Source organism: Hemibagrus wyckioides, linkage group LG03 (assembly GCF_019097595.1).
Source record: "Hemibagrus wyckioides isolate EC202008001 linkage group LG03, SWU_Hwy_1.0, whole genome shotgun sequence".
Classification (NCBI taxonomy): Eukaryota; Metazoa; Chordata; class Actinopteri; order Siluriformes; family Bagridae; genus Hemibagrus; species Hemibagrus wyckioides.
The window spans coordinates 23,658,372-23,677,250 of record NC_080712.1 but is presented as its reverse complement, the minus strand read 5'-3'; the positions used below and the strand labels follow the sequence as shown (position 1 = coordinate 23,677,250).

Below are 18,879 nucleotides of genomic sequence, written 5' to 3'. Positions count from 1 at the left end.
CAATGCTGTCAGCCAAGAACAGAAATCTGAAGTAATCTGGTCTTTTTTTTTTGATAAGTTCAGATTCCTGTTCTTGGCTGATAGGAGTGGAATCTGATGTGGCCTTCTGCTATTGGATCCCATCCATCTCAAGGTTTGATGTTTTGTGCATGCTGAGATGTTTACTGCTCAAGGTGTTCCAGCCTGCAGATTCTCCACACACAGGATGTTTTTTTTTTTTCATTCTGTTTAGACTCTAGACACTGTTGTGTGTGAAAACCCCAGGAGATCGGCAGTTTTAGAAATCTTCAGACCAACCCTTTTGTCACCAACAACCATGCCAGAGTTAGTCACATAGTTCACACCTTTTCCTCCATTCCAATGTCTGTATGTGAACATGAAGCTCTAGACCTGTATCTGCAGGAGTTTATGCTGATTGAAAGATTAAATAATCACAAACAGGTGTACTGGTGTTCCTAATGAAGTGGACTGTTTCCCAGAAAAGTCAAACAAATTCCTACACTCAATCTATTCTTTCATTTTTATGAACAAAATATTTATTTTCTCAAGAAAAGTTACAAGTATGTCATTCACAGTCAAATTACACAGGAAAACAGATTTATTGCCATGTAAATGCGTGAACACAGAAGCATCTGAAAAGGACATTATGTTCTTCAGTGAGACTGAGATCGCATAATTGCCTGTTGTAAGTGTATGCTCTGGATAAAACAGAAAACTGGTCCAAGAATTTTTTGATCACATTTTACAACTCCCATTTATTTCATCATTTCACACTGTTGTCATTGCAAGCATCTGTGCATACAGGCCACTGTGCCTATGTCCAAAGCAGCAGCTTCCCAAACTGAAAATGGCATTTAATACACAAAGCATTTATTATAACTACACCATATCCCTGAACTTCGTCATTCACAGAGTAGTGATGGTTTTGACCTGTTTCTAAAACATGAACTTGCAAACCCTCTTGAGGGCCATATAAATTAAGGGTTAATAGGAGGTGGAAAACAAATATTGCAGAACCAAAGCAATTATGGAAAGTGTCTTTGGGAATAAAGTCGTTATGGTCCGTTTCATTGCTCCAGGGGGAGGAAGGTTATTCGGGTTACTCAACTTTTCTAGGCTGAGCAGCAAAATACAGGGCCACTAAGCAGTACAAGGTTCCTCCGATCGTCAGGCCCATCGTAGTCCTGTACAGTAGTCGGTCGATGACTCCACGCTTCAGGTGAATTGGAATGCCGTCAGCTTTCTGTGAAATTAGTGACAAGTGGTTAAATTCAGCTGTGGAACAATCTGCTCTGATGTTTTTAACAGAAAAAAATATCAGTATTTTGTGTGAGAACTTGATGGAAAAGAATGAGTGAGTCTGGTCTGAACTGAAGGATGAGTTTATGAAAACATCTTCAAAAACACAATGCATGCAATTGCCTGCATATTTTTAAATATACAAAAACACAAGTAGTAAAATGTATAAACGATTTACATTTATTCATTTAGCAGATGCTTTTATGATTTACAGAAGTGGAAATACAAGCAGTGCTATATGAGATATTTAATTGAGTGCTAGAGGAGTCAAAGTGTAAGAGCTGGTGCAGTTAACTCTACATGCAAGAGGTGAGTCTTTAGACATTTTTTAAAGACAGTGAGAGATTCTGCTGTTCGGATTGAGCTTGGCAGTTCATTCCACTACTAAGGAACAATCAGATTAAACATTCTGGAAAGGGACCTCGTGCCTCACTGAGTAGGCTCTAGCAGGTATAGGCTGTTATCTGATCGCAGGTTGTGATGGAACATAAATCTCAAAGAAAGTGGTGAGGTAGGGGGTGCTGTTCCAGACAAGGTTGTGTACCTGAGAATCAAGGCCTAGAATTTGATGTCTGTAGCTACAAGAAGTTAGTGGATAGTGACACATGTACATATATTGTATTGATATTGTAAATGTAAATTAGCTTGCCTATCTGATGGTGGCTAAAAAAGTGGTTAAAATGAATTTGTCTTCCGATCCAAGACTGACAGACATACATATCAGTAATACTGCATTGTATTTAATGACCTTTCATGTTATTGAAATTTAAATACTGGAAGCGAACAGTTTTAAATGTTTTGGGGGTAAATTTTTAATAAAATCACAAATCAATTAATCAGAAGAACGTCGACAGATTTACTGATGATCAAAGTCATTAGTTGCAGTCCTAACAACAATCATGCTTTAGATTTCAGTTAGCATGCCAGCGCTCTATCACACAGCATGTCTGAAAAGTCAAGAACCAACAGGAATATTTTTTTACATGATATTAACTGCTAAGACAAAGTATACAGAATAATGGTGAGCATGAGGAGCACTTGTTGTAAATAATATCTTTAAAGTTAAGTATATGAAATTAGACTCAAATTTGTTTGTAAGTCTGTATACACTATCCGCAAGGTTAAGTGCCTACAAAACACTATTTGATTTCTGAAACCTTTGAACATTCCCAGCTCTCAGGACCTTGTTAACAGATTTCGATTATGATTTTTATTTCTACGCAACTGACGGCTACTTTTATTTGGTGTTTTGCAAATTGTATATAATGAAAGCAACTAGCTGTGTAAGGAAATTATATGCGAATGCTATGCAGATATTATATAGACTGGGGGGAAGCCAAGAACAAAAGAAACAAAAGAACATGAAAAATATAAATAACCGAAAGAAATCAGTGAAATACCTGAAAGAGCTTTTGGAGCTCAGGGACCTTGTTGACTCCCAGAGACTCGGCTGTAGATCCTGCGTCTGACACCACCTTGGTTGGTAAGGCGAAGATCATGGGGGTGGGTTGTGAGGGAATGGTGGGTTTCAGCCCCTGGGAAAAATACATACATACTATATTCAGAAGTCTTAAAATAATCCAAATGTTAAAATTGTTTCTCTTTAAAGGCTAAGCATGAAAGGATTATTGTCTTAGCAGGATGAAAGCAAGGTCAATATGGAAGCCACCAGTGTGACCCACATCAACATGACCCAATACCAAAACTCCCCTAAGCCAAAATAATAAAATAGGAAAGAAAAAAAAAAACAACTATAAAATAAAATAGAAAGATGATATAAATAACGTTTCCCCATACTAATATACCAAAGACTAGAATTAAAGAATATTATAAATCTTACTTATTTGAATAGATTGCGAGACTAATAACTGACCACTGAACAAACCATAAATTTCACACACACAGGGTTTTCACACACACAATACACAATACTACACTCACTATACACAATACTACACACACACACACAATACACAACACTACACTCACACACAAAACACTACACACACACTATACAACACTACACACACACAAAGGGTTTTCACACACACACACACACACACACACACACACAACACTACATGACACACACACAAAGGGTTTTCACACACTATACACAACACTACACATACACACCACTACACGATACATACATACACACACACACACACACACACACACCACTACACATACACAACACTACACGATACACACACACACACCACTACACGATACACACCACTACACGATACACACCACTACACGATACGATACGATACATACACACACACACACACACACACACACACACACACAGATACTGACATACAGTATATAACACAGCATATCAACACACACACACACACACACACACACACACACACACACACACACACACACACCAGTAGAATACACACACTCCCTCTCTTTCTCCCTACACACAATTAACTTCATTAACCTAAACCAGGCTAAATTAAACTCATCATATAAACTACTAAATTCCCCATATGTACACACATTAAATGTTCATCAGTGTTTCAGCTGTGAACTCTTCCTCTCTAGCTTTAGCTTGCACAGTTAGCCCTCTGCTAAAGCTACTTCCTACTGTACAAACCACACTGAAGGTCACGTTTACCGACTTCCCAGAATAACCGAGGCCGTGTGTACCTGTGGGCAGTAGGCGCTGGCCGGTGTAGATCCGGTCAGTTTCCCCGTCACTCCGCTGATTCTGTAATACATTTCGAGACAAACGTTTATAAATCTAACAGAGATAACGCCACACCACACGGCTTCAGCTTCACCCCACACCGGAAGAGCGAGGGCCCAGCTGAGCGGAAGTGAAATCACATAGCAGGCTTTCTGTGTGCCTGAACTAAAAGACGGGGCCTTTTTTTGTTGTTGTACGAGTTCATAACACTTTGTAGAGTTCTCGTTATAATATGTGATTTTTAAAACGATTTTTTTTGCATTATTACCAAGGACGGATTTAGCCCGTCATGAGCGTGGGCGGACTCAAAATGGCATATTTTTTAGTAACAATTATATTTTACATTTACGGCATTACGCAGACACCCTTATCCAGAGAGACTTAACAGAAGTGCTTGGAAGTCTCTATCAATGAATACATCCATGGCTCAGTATGTCATGGTCTAAAAAGTCTGTTGGGAGTCTTCTTCTTCTTTCGGCTTTTCCCCTCAGGGGTCACCACAGCAAATCATCTCTCTCCACCTATCCCTATCTTCTGCATCAACACTTGCACCCACTAGCTTCATATCCTCATTTATTCCATCCATATCCTCATTTATTACATACATATACCTCCTCTTTCCCTCCTGCATGGCAGCTCCATGTCCAACATTCTCCTACCAATATACTCACTCTCCCTCCTCTGGACATGTCCAAACCATCTTATTTCTGGCCTCTCTAACTTTGTCCCCCAAACGTCCAACATGAGCTGTCCCTCTGATGTACTCGTTCCTAATCCTGTCCAACCCTGTCACTCCCAAAGAGAACCTCAACATCTTCAGCTCTGCTACCTCCAGCTCTGACTCCTGCCTCTTCCTCAGTGACTAAACCATACAGCATGGCCGGTCTCACCACTGACTTGTACACCTTCCCCTTGATTCTCGCTGATATTTTTCTATCACACAGAACTCCTGCCACCTTTCTCCACCCATTCCAACCGGCCTGCACTCATTTCTTTACCTCTTTCCCACACTCGCCATTACTCTGGACTTAAACTCCTGTACCTTCTTTACCTCTTCACCCTGTAATCTTACTGTTCCATTTCCCTCCCCTTCATTCACACACATGTACTCAGTCTTACTACGACTGACTTTCATTCCTCTTCTCTCCAGCACAAACCTCCACCTCTCCAGGTTTTCCTCCGCCTGCTCCCTGCTCTCACTACAGATCACAATGTCATCTGCAAACATTATTGTCCAAGGAGACTCCTGTCTGACCTCCTCTGACAACTGGTCCATCAACATAGCAAAGAGGAAGGGGCTCAGAGCTGATCCCTGATGCAGTCCCACCTCCACTTTGAACTCTGTTGGGAGTAATTCTTGCCAATTAAATATAATATTTGTAGCATGATAATCTATAATCTTCCTGGCATGTGTTTTTTTATCATATTTTTATTTCCATCTCAGCACAACCAACCACAAGGACAGTGGGATAGTTTTCTATAACTCAGTACACTCCTCTGTCCACTATTTGTTTATTTATTAGTTTGTTCATTAGGGGTGCAATCAGTGCATTACAGCTGACAAATTCTGAAATTTTTTTGCCCGTTTTGAGATTCTCAACAATGAACCACTGGGTATTAAACTGACTGGTGGGAGCACACAGAGCCCATCATTCACAGTCCCATCTGCAGTTGAGGCAAAGTTTTTTGGGAAAATGAAGAAATTAGCCAACATCCCTGGATGGGTACCCCTGGACAGAAACTGGTGATCAGTGAGGTCTTTACAGATATTTTCAATTCGTTCCTCACACAAGCCTTACTTCCCACATCACCATCCTACTGCTGCCAAAAAACAACGCATCCTGCCTTATTGAGTGCAGACCCATTGCACTATGGACCCTCTTTATTTTGCATACAGAACGAACAGATCTACAGAGGACACAACAATACATACTGCCCTCACCCACATGAAAAATAGGGACAGCTATGATCGAATGCTGCTTATTGATTATATATAGCTCAGCATTCTATACAATACAATGATTCAATACAATAACATTTCTACTCAGCCCTCCTAAAATTCTGCGATTCTCCATAAACTGTACACAAATTGGTGATCGTCTCAGTCCCCTTTAAATGTCATATGAAAATGGCAGCAGACTTCGGCTCTTCCCCATCTTTCAGTGCGTTCTTCAATCCGCAGACTGCGGCATTGCAGTACGAGGAAGTGTGTGTGTGTTTGTGTGTGTGTGAGAGATCAGGAAGACCTCTCACACACATCTATGCAATACAGTGGAATGCTGCAATAAGTTTACCATCCTACCCTCTTAGTCAAACCTTTATTTTATTTAATTTTATTTATTTATTTATTTATTTATTTATTTATTTATTTTTACTATTACACCCTCACTGGGGGCTGAGCCCCCCCCTTAAATGAAAATCCTAGAATCGCCCCTGACCAGCATCATCAAATTTGCTCATGACACGGCAGTCATTGGACTGATAACAAGAGGCGATGAGTCAGCATACAAAAAGGAAGTGGCTGACCTAGTGAAGTGGTGCCAGGACAACAGTCTGTCTCTCTGAATGTCAACAAAACAAAGGAGATGATTGTTGATCCACAGAGGAGGAGGAAGCAGTACTCAACATCACATATTGGTGAGACAGAGGTGGACAAAGTGAGCAGCTTCAAATTCTTGCACCAGGCCAGACCCATCATCAAGGACAATAGTCACCCCCAGCACAGCCTTTTCACACTCCTACCATCAGGCAGACACCACAGTAGTGTTAAAGCCAGAACATCAAGTCTGAACAACAGTTTTTACCCACAGGCCATTAGGCTTGTGAATGACACCCATTCACTGCCTCAACCCTCTTCACTGCATCTACAGATTACCCTCTGATCCTGACAGTCAACTATCCCATTCTACCCCATCCTTCATACACACTCACAATGCAAATAACATCAGAGACTAAAGTCTACCTCTGCATTCATGTACACACACATATACCCCATTTACAAATGTGACAGGAACCACACGAACAACATGAACCTAGTCTACCTCTGCACATGCATGACTTCCATGTTTACATTGCACTCTCTACACATTATTCATGCTATCTATCTACCTGTCTAAGGTAAACTCAAATTCTGCCTGGGTCACATATGATATACTTATGTACACATATACACACCACTTATATGTAATCTATTTATTATTAATAGAAATAAATGCATTCATGTGTAATGTGATCATAACAAAGGAGGAAAACTCCCTTGTATTAATTTATAGTATACATGCTCAGTGCGAGAGTTTTATCATAGTTCATTTTATTAAATAGACCAATTTGAGACTGAGAGTAAATTTATTTTTACTGAGCATTTTACATCCATTTCTGTCATGAGCTGTTTTAACAGACTACACATTCAGAAAGCACTTTCAGAGCATGAACTCGAACTTGGAATTGTCTGTCAATAAATACACTGATACTGGTTCACTAGGTTGCAGACTAAGGTTTGGTTAGCTAATGTAGCATTAGTATTAGTGATAAATAAATAAATAAATAAACAGCCAGTAACTCACCTGTTCTGACAACAGATAAGAGTCTAGCTAAATACCTACCTTGTACCCTGAGAGATAGTGGCACCTGTTGAGCAGTGCTAGAAGATCTGAAGGAGCATGGTGCAGTGCAGGGAGTGATAAGAGCTTTGAGATAAGAGGTTGCTGGTCTGTTGGCTTTGTAGGTAAGCATCAGTGTTTTAAATCGGATGTGTGCAGCTACTGGATGCCAGTGGAGGGAGTGCAGCAATTGGTTGGTGTGGGAGAATTTTGTAAGATTGAAAACAGGTTGTGCAGCTGCATTCTGGACCAGTTGCAGAGGTGAAATTGCACTCAGAGGTAGCCCTGCCAGCAGCACATTGCTGTAGTCCGGGCTTGAAATGGCAAGAGATTGAATGGCCTATTTGCATAAAAATGGCTGAATGTTTCTGATGTTGTAAACAAGATACTGACATGAGCATGTCAAATTAGCAATGAGTGAGGAAAAGGACAGTCAGTTATCTGTGTTTACCTCCAAGGTTGCAAGCAGTGGCCATATGGGAGATCAGTGAATTGTTGAATATTGCAAGATCCTGACCTGGGGATGAATCACCTCGGATGAACAGCAGTCACCTCGATGAACACCTTGGATGGTGTCTAAGGGAGGGAAGGAGAAGATAAGTTGTGTCATCATCATAGCAGTGGTAAGAGAAACCATATGTGAGGATATAACTTCACAAGTGAGTGAGTATTGAGGGAGAAAGGAAGGGGACCAAGTACTGAGCCTTGTGGGACACCAGTGGAAAGTCTGTGTGGTGCAGATGTCAATCTCCTCCATTTTACAATGTTAAGATTCTTGAGGTGGACAGAGAGAGTCTTGTGGTTGACTGTGTCAAATGCTGCTAAAAGTCTGATAAGGATTAAGGCCGATGACATCTTGGCTGATCTAGCAGCATTTAATTTCTCAGTGACAGCCAAAAGGGCAGTCTCTGTGGAATGTGCTGTTTTGAAGCCAGACTGATTGGGATCTTAGGGTTGATTGGAAACAGTTTGTTGTCCTGGGACCACTGCACTAGGTCAGCCACTTCCCTCCTGTATGCCGACTCATTGCCTCCCATTATCAGTCCAATGACTATCATGTCATCAGCAAATTTGATGATGCTGATGTTGTTCTGGGAGGCCACACAGTCATGGTGAAGAGTGTGAATAGATTTTAAAGAAAAAAGAGAAGTGATACCGGTCTGTAGTTGCTGATATCTGAGGGATCCAGAGCAGGTATCTGAATAACCTTTGCTGTCTTGTAGGTACTTGGTACATGATCAAATGCTATTGAACCATTGATTATTGTAGTGATGAAGGGCAGAAGGTCTTGCAAGATGGTCTAGAGCATTGTGGAAGGGATTGGATTCAGTGGGCAGGTGGTAGGACTGCAGGGCAGGATGACTTGTAGGATCTTGTCTGTTGCTAGGGTTGAAAATGTGACATTTAAGAAGAAGGGGAATCCTGGTTGTAATTTAGGCATAGTCTCGGTAGAAGAAAAGGTCTGGCAGATTTTCTCAATCTTCTCTTTGTAAAAGGAAGCCAAGTCTTGAGCAGTCAGGGAAATGTTAAATATGACCATGAAAACTATGTCTCTTATTTATACCAGTTTTTATTTCAATTGACAGACTATTCAGCCTCACCAGTGAGTTCGGTTGGGTAAATATTTCCAGATTTATTATGCTCTTTATACATTTTAAAACATTGGTCACTGTCATCCATATAGAGTGTGTAAGCCCCGCCATAGTCTACCTAGTTTCTGGTCACTAGTTACTGATTTTTGTCTAGTTTATTTTGTTTGAACATTTGATTTGTGCCTGTTCTTTGACCCTGAGATTGCCTTGATTGATCTGGATTTGTTTGCCAGTGTGTCATTAAAACAGTCTCACCTGCATCTGTCTCTCTATTGTAACAGTGGTACAGGTACATTGCAAACATTTTGACAGGATTGATCTTGATCAAAGAGTGACATTTATTCTCTGCATGAGGAAATATCATACAGGAAAATGTTCATTTCTAACCACACAGGTGCCTCAGGTGCTTGTTCACTCAAGCCTTGTCACTTTGAGACTGGACTGTTGCATATCACTCCAGGCAGGTCTCCCTTTGAGTGCCATTTGACCTCTGCAACTGATCCAGAATGCCATTGCTTGACTTATTTTCAATCTTTCAAAATTCTCCCACACCACTCCATTTGCTACAGTCCTATAGCTTGGCTTCCCCCTGCTGCCTGCATCAGATTTAAAACACTGATGCTTACCTACAAAGTCAAAAACTGGACCAGCACTCACTTACCTCAAAGCTCTAACTGATCCTTCAGCACTGCTCAACTAATCCCACCATCTCTCAGCATACATAAATGCATGCATCTTCTTTCTTGCATCTTCTCTGTTCCGATACCTAGGTGGTAGAATGATCTTCCCCTGGATGACTGAACAGTTGAGTCACTGGCTATCTTCAAACCACGTCTAAAGACCTACCTCTACCTCAAGTACTTAAATTACTCAGTCTGTTCGTATTTCACAGTTTTCTTTTCTTTTTTTTAATTATTGCGGCCTGAAATGCTTGATTATTCTGCTGCTTTTCTTCAATATCTGCAATGCAACTTGAGCTAAGCTTTTTGTGTTTTGTAGAAAACTACTTAAATTGACAAAATTACAAGCATAGAATTCACTACTACCAGCGAAGACTAAAATATAATTACTTTCTATAATAGCTGTATTCATGTTCAATACATTTATTGAAGAGGGCTTTGACTGAAGGTATGTGTTGATGAGACACAATACAGCTTAGTCCAAATCTGTAGAAAATCTGAGGTAACTCCTTAAGAAGTTTGATTTTGCATTCATTTTTGTGATGGCAGAATACTGAAATCCTGGAGGAACTGACTGACTTATTTTTTTGGGTGTGATTTTCCTGCTATATTACCTCAGCAGAGTTTTTAGAGTGGTGGATTCTTAGTCTGTGACCTAGTGAACCAGTGTCAGTATGTATTTATCAATAGAGACTCAAAGCACTTGTAAGTCGCTCTGGAAAAGGGCGTCTGCCAAATGCCATAAATGTAAACAAAAAATGAAGCAAGGATATAGACATCTTTAGAACCTGGGTCCTTAGCCAACATGATCTTTGCAGTCAGAAAACCTAGAAAAGATTATAAAGTAAAAAAGATATTGAATTTTATTTTGGATCATAGTATATTATAGACAGAATTCAAACACAGAGACATCACATTTTTCACAACATACTGACTAAATGACTTCACTAACCTACATCTTCCACTGCTTAATTCTTAACTCTTAACTCTCTCAGACATCCTGCATCTGCATGAATTCTCAAAGCAATACAATTTGCATAAAATAAAATATCCATAAAATGAACAGAGAGACCATCACATTTAACCATCAAGGATAAATTTATTCATAGTTTATCACAGAGTTGTTTCAGCCTTTACAGACACATATTTTATGCTACTTTATACAAAATAGAGTCTCTATTTTAAAAACATAGGGAGCGCTAAAAACAATAAAAAAAAGATTACTTTCAAGAATTTTCGACATTATGATTAACTAGACTTTTACAAAAGTAGCCTAGCTACCTACCTATTAATAGCCTATAACAAAATACTCCTAAATTACCTTCAGTTCCGAAATTCCCCTAGAAGAAACTCCATTTTATAAAGGTTTATTTTTCGTTACATTTCTTTTCAAAAACAGTCTTGTTTTTTTTTTTTTTTTAAGTTTTACTTTTCAGTTTTTGTGGACATTGTTGCACAATGTGGCAAACAACAGGCTTCGTCCACAAATGCCAAAAACCTACACAAATGTGGGTTCCAGTGAATACATTTGGAGTTTCTCTGTGAATGACATAGCATGAGGTTATAAGTAAAATAACAAATGACAGAAAATTATACAGTCAGTAGGCAGTAGATTCATCACAGTGAACTGTGGCAGTATGAGAACACAATATCTTAAAGCACAATTTTCTGTATTGGCACTGAATTTTAGATTATCAGTAAAATGAATAGTATAAAAAGGTATATTTGTACATAACATACTGTAACCCAGTATGTATACTGATTACTTAAAGATTTCCATGAGTCAATAGAGTTATAAATGTCCTTAAAAACTTTAAAGGGAAATACTGAATATCATTCTTCAGAATATTTTAAAATAGCACTGAAGAATGTTTTATACATCCTGTGAGCACTCTGGCAGTATTATCAATTAAGTAAATGATCCACCTTATAAAATCACATGGCTTAAGAGGGCAGTTGAATAAACAACCTTTGGCACTCACATCGATGGCCACATTCATTTTAATTGAAATCCTGAGCTTTTCATTAGGGTTTGGTTGACAGAACATGTTTACCATATATATTGAACTGGCTTTTCAACGTTATGGAGAGAAAAGTCGTTCATTGTGACCTTGGAGTCAGAAAATTGGCTTTGCACACTCTTTCTTTAGCTTTATCATCTCTGTGTTTGTACAGAAATAAGGGAAAGGCAGCAAAAAGCAGCATCAGGCGAAGAGAGAGAGAGAGGGAGAGAGATAGAGAGAGAGATGACTGAGAGAGAGAGAGAGAGAGAGAGAGAGAGAGAGAGAATAGTGAAATTAGACCTCCCAAGTGACAGGGGCTTAATTGTCAAAAAGGATAAAATATAAAGGACCATATAGCACATCAGGCACATCAGATACAGCTTCATTCCCACTGAATGGATCGTCTTCCAATCAAGACATCAGTTTCTCAAGAGGAAAGCAGTGAGATGACAGCAAATGAATAAAGATGCTCATTAGTGACAATAACAGCATTAGCAGGGAGGAGTATTACCCATTTTGAGGAACCATAGCTGGATATGAGGTGAATTTGTGGTGCTCACTTCCTTTTACAGAGTGTGAGTCTCAGTAAAGTTGAATTTGCTTTTTTTCACCTTTTCACCTGTTTCTTGGGTGTGATATTACACCTCGCTTTGCTTTGAAATGAGACGTTCATCTGATATGAAATTTAGACTGCTTAGCTTAACTTAATTTACATGCAATTTGGTCAGTAATTTTTTTATCTTTTACTCTGAGAAGGAGCATTTTACCCATAATAATAATAATAATAATAATAATGAAGAGATAAAGGGAACAGAATGCTTAGCCCTGTAAGATTACTGTCAGGTACATTATGTTATGTAATTCTGGTCTCGTTATTTGTATTCATGATTTCCTATGGGAACGTTTTCTCAGGAAACTCCTTTATTGAACCTAATTCATTTATGACAACAGGATTGTGCCTTCAGGCAACTGGGTATTAGGCTCATTCTTAAACCCTCCAGTGGTCTCTCTTTGAAAAGCAGTTTTTGTCACAATATATCACAATACTCAAATCTCTTCACTGCTTAAGCATAACGGCATATTGAGCTAGAATGGGTGGTGAATTGGGAGAGCTTTATATGTATTGCATGGCAAATCAAACCATCTATCAGTGTTCTCATTCGGCAGCTCTCTGTTTTCCACTTTACATATTTGCCGATGCTGCACAGTTGCCTACACAGTTAAGCATCAATCCTCTCTACTGCGCTCTCCCTCTCTCTCTCTCTTTATCTCTCTCTCTCTCTCTCTCTCTCTCTCTCTCACACACACACACACACACACACGGTTGGCTTTTCCAATATCCCTGCAGATTTTGTGTCACACATCATTGGATTTTACACAATAATTTCAATGAGTGTTTGCACATTTCACCCTTATATAACCACCCAATGTTTTGTTTCAGGAAAAGCTGGACTGCTGAGCTCTGGGAACTTGTTTTAATACAAACAATGCTATAATAATAATAATAAAAAAAAAACTCAATGAAATGAGTTTAATTTGTTTTTTTCCTGTATATTTGCCAAAACTGTAGGTTGACATTCTAGATGACATTCAGAAGCAAAAACCTTCAGTGGCTGCATGCCAAGTCTAGTGGATGAAGTGCACTGTCTGTCTGGGTGGAAGGATGAAGCTTTTTATTCTGTGTCAAGTGTGCTAAAGGCTTCTGGTAGACAAGTCAAAGCTGCCCACCAGCAGTTCCGGTAGTTTGCCCCTGACTGGGATATCTGGACTGAAAGGCAATGTTTCCATGGTAGCCTTCCCTACGACTGTGAAAGCCCAGTAACTGTCACTACTGTAAAAACAGCACAGCTGAGTGAATCCTTACTTCCTGAAAATGTGTATGTCAGGGGTGGACTTGCTGGGTAAACCATGGATTCTCAACTTGGACCATGGAGGGACACAGCACCCACAGTATTTGTTCCAACTTTGCACCACCACACATGACGTGACTGAATGTGTTCCAGTCTGTGTTTCTAGTAAAATGAACTTATGTGGAGCAGGGCTGGAACTAATCCCTGTAGACACTGAGTTCCTCAGTGGACTGAGTTGAGTACCAGATGGGCTAGACATATGTAAACTCATTTAAGACCAAGCCCCTAAGCTCAACCTGAGACCAGATATTTGACTGATTCAGATCATTCACTGAGCTGAGAGAACCAACTGAATCTGTTGAAATAATGATTAGAAACATGTCCATGTTAAGTCTGACAGAGAGACAATCAGTTGAGGAATTCAGCCGAGAGGCTCCTGGTGCAGCGAGCAGAGCGGAACTTGAGCTCATGGTAGCACTGCACGAAGCTGTGGTAGATAAAAGTAATGGGTAGTGCCAGCAGCACTATGCCACTCACCACACAAAGGCCTCCTAGCACACGCCCTGGCACGGTGATGGGGTACATGTCTCCATAGCCGACAGTCGTCATGGAGATAATAACCCACCAGCAGGCGGCAGGGATGCTGGCATACTCCTCATTGCTGGACTTCAGGTCAAGGCCATGCTCAAGCAGCTGGGCCAGGGCCCCAAAGATGGCCATGGCTACGCAGATGAACACCAGCAGCATGACCATCTCACGGTAACATCGGCGCAGTGTCAGGCCCAGCGTCTGCAGGCCCAGGAAGTGGCGAGCCAGCTTGATCACCCAGAAGATGCGCATCATGCGTAGCACACGCAATGTCACACCAGCCCGTTGCAGCTGCGAGTTCTCTCCAGTCAGGACTGTCATGGTCACGGAGATGTAGTAAGGCGTTATGGCCAGCAGGTCAATGATATTCAGTGGACGTCGCACAAACTCACACTTGTCACGTGACACAAGGAAACGCACGATACACTCTGCTGTGAACCAGCCAATGCACACCGCCTCGATGATCCTAAGCAGACGCACAATTATGTGAGAGAAATTTGAAAGAGTCATTAATAAAGGGAAGGCCATTGACTTAGCATACATTTATTGTAGCAAGCATTTTGATCAATATGAACTGCTAAGCAGAGTAATTAAATTTTAATCATAGCCACCCAATTATGAATCAGACATCTATTTGGTACACTATATAAAAGAGATTTCCTCTTCAGACTATTGGCTGTGGATGAAAGTTCAACAATGATAATCAGGTTGAAAACTGCACACTAAATAAGTATTTACTAATCCCTGATTAACATAGACATTATACACAAGATAAACAATCAAGTTCATTAGGGTGTGAAATTGAGTTATTATTACCTTGTGGAGACTGTTACAGTGTTAGTCATGCAATGTCGGAACATTCTCTAAGACCTAGAAACATTTTTCATCAACTTAATAATGCCATTTTATTTAACAAGATTTAGTGTATGTGGTTTTTAATAAAATAGATGATAGTGATTAAAGACAGCCAAATACTTTTTTTCAACAACAGCATCTCAAAGCTGTTTTGATCAAATATGCCAAATGTAAAATGACCCATTTAATTGCTGTTTTCTGTTTTGATACCTAATAAAAATGCATAAAAGCATGTTAAAGTGTTTCTAGGTCTTCAAGACTTCAGCAATTCAAAAGGAATTAGTGTAGGTCCAGTTCAGAGCCCAGTCAATAACAACTTCTATTTTTAGCACTTTTAACATCACTGTTCCCAGTGAGGGGAGTTAATGATTCTTTACTATGATCAGCGCGATGTTGGGCATTCTGAAAAGGAGTTAACAGACACATGGTAACATGAGCTAGGCTGAAGCATGTTTCTAGAGATGTCTTGTTACTAGAGATGACAATCTTATAAGGGAAGTTTCACATCCACTTGACAGAGTCTATAGCAAATTAAATCCTCAACACGGATTGTATACCCCAATTTTGGCTAACTTGCAAATGGTGATATATTTAACCAGGTAAAATCTTTATGCCAAGTGATGTGGAACTAATGGTGATGTCAAAGAGAGCACATGTCCATATTTAAAGAATTCTTACTGTGCAAGCACTGAACTGGAATAAAAACACATTTTTTTACAATGAGAATTCACAGTTACATCCTCAATCATGTATGGATGACATTGTTTGTTTGAATGACAAACCTGACATCACCTAAACAGACCTGTCTCACACAATCTCTCTCTCTCTCTCTCTCTCTCTCTCTCTCTTTCTCACACACAAACACACACAGACATAGAAAAGCCTGGCCGCTCCACAGGTACCAGCACCAGCACCTTCAGAACAGTCCACGTGGCAATATAGATATAGGACAGACACATGAAGAGGTTAAAAGGACAGAAGAAAACAACTCCAGAAATGTGAAAGGAATTGAACTTAATTAATTGCACAGCTATAACATTAATAAGATTTTAAATGTTAACAATTTCTTATGATATGCTACATATTTAACAGTACAGTGACAGACTTAATTGTGAATTTTACCCATTCAATCCACCTAGCCATTAATCAATAATGTAATTGTTTGATACATCACCGAACTACTATAAAAATAATGTCTATACAACATTTTTTTTTTCTTCCATTTTTGAGTTCACACCTATATTGTTGGAAATATGTACTATCCAACTACATTTTGTTTTATTTCAATGTACAAACAGTGTAAAATACATAATAGTTATCCTTAAGAGCTAATTATGTTTCCTACAATAAGTCTGAATGCACACTACACAAGTAACACACTACATGGACGGGAATTTGTACCATGCATTGCTCGTTCTAGTACTTATTCCCCGGGTTTTGTTCCATGGCCCACATGAACACAACGACGCTTCAGCACCTTGGACAGGGGCAATTGTGATCGAATTAATGAATTCGCGCAGTAAAGATTATGACCAAATTAGCCATATAGATGATGTTTTACTTTATTTACTTTATTTTCTTTTCTTTCACTACACCGGGGGAACATTTTAATGCCATATGTTCTTAAGTGCAGTGAATGTATATATAATGCATGTTATAACATCAGTTTAAATCTCCAAAATCGCAGGATTTAGTTAAACATGAAGCGTTTAGAGATATCAAAAGTTCATTCAACCATGAGGTTGATACGTTGACTGATTTATGTTTCATGATCGAAGACAAAAGACGAACATTTAAAAACTGTAACAAAAACACAAGACAAAACACAAGTCAACTGGCTTGGACACGTGAAGTAGTGTGTGGTTTCTAAAACTGTCTTGGTCAGAGATCATGCACATGATCAGCAAAAACAGGACTATTCAAAAACGTGCTTTGACAATTTATCAGCAGTGCATCGTGCATGAAAGAGACTAGAAAAAAGGCATAAGTACCCGGCCGGATGGTCTATAGACTCTGTGTACCTGTGCTCCTCCACCATGTTACTTTCGGCCGTTTTCCAATCGGGCAGAGTGCTCGCGCAAAGGAGCACCATGGACACTATCACGAAGAGGACAGAGACGGCAGCGAGAATCTGGGCGGCCACTGAGGACGCGGGCTCCTCGAAGGTCCTGCGCATGCTCTCGAGCCATTTGGCGTCCTTTACGCGCCCAGTGCCTCGCCGCCTCCGCTGATCTTGCTCCTTTTGGTCATCTTTGTCCTCGACGCGGCGCTCTTCCTCGGTGAAGTGGGTGCATGTGTCGGACATGCGATCGTCCAGACGACGCTGGCAGCACAGTTCCAGATGTGAGCTTTCCAAACCCCAATATATCATCTCGTTGTAGAAGGAGAGCTCGCACATTCGTGGCACTAAGCGCAGTTTGCCGTGCTTCACGTAGAGCATAAGGAAGCCGAAAGCCTCAGCGTGACGGTCGAAGAAGAACTCGTTGCGCTCCTTATCGTAGTCGTCGCACACTTCGAGCACCTCTCGCTCCGACGCGCAGCTGTGCAGGCGGCTCACTCTCCTCAGAGGGAAGTCCTTCAGCACATCCATGGGAAAAGCATACCGCGTGCCGCCCACGTTTAAGATGCAAACGCTTTGGCCAAACTTCATCCTTGGGAGCGTTCAGAGAGCACACGAGACAAAAGTGCCAATTTTGGCGAACTGCAGGCAGATGGAGAAACTCCGTCGTTGCGCGTTAGTCTCAGAGCGCATGTTTTGGCCGTCTTCAAATGGAGCACTAAAGGCTGGCAAAAGCTCTAAAGACCCCTATGCAGTCTCCGTGGAGATTAGGTTCGGAGAGCAAACTTGGAAACGCGAGCGCCGACGCGGAAGAAAGTACGGAGGCGCGCACCGTTACGCGCGCACAGCGTCTCACTGAGGCGTCACCGTGCCGCTGTCAACTCGAGGAAAGCAGGAGTGATGTCAGGCGCGCGCGTTCGCGCGCTCGCGCACACACACACACACACACAAACGTGTACACGGACATTTAACCACATGCATACTCACACGCGAGCGCACGTTCATGCTATCTTCAAGATTAGAGCTAAACTACAGATTGTGTGATTATAGATACTTAGGGTTAAATTGCATCAATCACACTATGTACTGGTAACTGAACGCACATGCACATCTATCCAAAGCCAAACGGGTTAAAGACAGAGTTTTAGGGAACAGCAGCAGATTTCGCAGAACAGCAGTACAGCTAGAGGGCGCCTCCTCCCCGTGTTCCCTCATTGCTCTCTTCGTGTGCAATTGACTTTTTTTGGCCCATTCCTCCCACCTACACGTTGATCCAACTGAAGTTAAAATCATCTTTGAATCAATGTAGCCGTCTCATACCCAGCTGACAGCCACTACTGTAAACCTTCTTAAAATTATACCCAGGGATACAGGATCTTTATTGCATTTGAATTCAGGTATAGTGGGACATCTGTTGTATTGAGACAGGCTTATATACAATGCATGGAGTGAGTAAACATGAAGGAACAATTATAGTGAAGTGATAAAGTGCTTTAAATTGTGTTTTTATGACACAGCTTAAGGAGGGGATAACACTGGGAAATACAAAAACAATACTTAGGCCTACAACAGATTCTTACTTAGTGAATTGTTTACTGTTAGTCTGCTGTATGTAGATGTAATTGGTCTTGCTAAAGGAAATGCATT

The 18,879-nt window shown here is 40.5% G+C and overlaps 2 protein-coding genes across 3 annotated transcripts; both read right to left on the bottom strand.

Moving 5' to 3' along the window:
- Positions 1-506: 506 nt before the first annotated feature.
- LOC131351091 (cytochrome c oxidase subunit 7A-related protein, mitochondrial-like) lies at positions 507-4,125 on the bottom strand. The gene is made up of 3 exons (XM_058386274.1): positions 3,967-4,125; positions 2,700-2,834; positions 507-1,243 (listed from the first exon to the last, which is right to left on the bottom strand). Exons 1-3 carry the CDS (start codon positions 4,036-4,038, stop codon positions 1,100-1,102), a joined length of 351 nt encoding a protein of 116 aa, XP_058242257.1. The 5' UTR covers positions 4,039-4,125; the 3' UTR covers positions 507-1,099.
- A 6,683-nt stretch (positions 4,126-10,808) lies between these two features.
- On the bottom strand, positions 10,809-18,344 carry LOC131351090 (potassium voltage-gated channel subfamily G member 3-like). 2 transcript variants are annotated; one of them, XM_058386273.1, is made up of 2 exons: positions 17,195-18,344; positions 10,809-14,784 (listed from the first exon to the last, which is right to left on the bottom strand). In XM_058386273.1, the coding sequence occupies exons 1-2, from the start codon at positions 17,821-17,823 to the stop codon at positions 14,139-14,141; spliced, it is 1,275 nt and encodes a 424-aa protein (XP_058242256.1). In that variant the 5' UTR covers positions 17,824-18,344; the 3' UTR covers positions 10,809-14,138. The 2 variants fall into 2 exon arrangements, with proteins under 2 accessions (XP_058242256.1, XP_058242255.1); XM_058386272.1 differs by having other exon boundaries at positions 10,810-14,784; positions 17,165-18,338.
- Positions 18,345-18,879: the final 535 nt, after the last annotated feature.

What these genes read in the sequence shown, in the direction of transcription:
- LOC131351091 (XM_058386274.1), bottom strand. Translation starts at nt 4,038, where the DNA reads ATGTATTACAGAATCAGCGGAGTGACGGGGAAACTGACCGGATCTACA. An exon ending in CCAGCGCCTACTGCCCACAG is followed by an intron (nt 2,835 to 3,966) that starts GTACACACGGCC and finishes TATTTTTCCCAG; the next exon opens with GGGCTGAAACCCACCATTCC. An exon ending in AGCTCCAAAAGCTCTTTCAG is followed by an intron (nt 1,244 to 2,699) that starts GTATTTCACTGA and finishes CTAATTTCACAG; the next exon opens with AAAGCTGACGGCATTCCAAT.
- LOC131351090 (XM_058386272.1), bottom strand. Translation starts at nt 17,823, where the DNA reads ATGAAGTTTGGCCAAAGCGTTTGCATCTTAAACGTGGGCGGCACGCGG. An exon ending in TCTATAGACCATCCGGCCGG is followed by an intron (nt 14,785 to 17,164) that starts GTACTTATGCCT and finishes GCGTCTGCTTAG; the next exon opens with GATCATCGAGGCGGTGTGCA.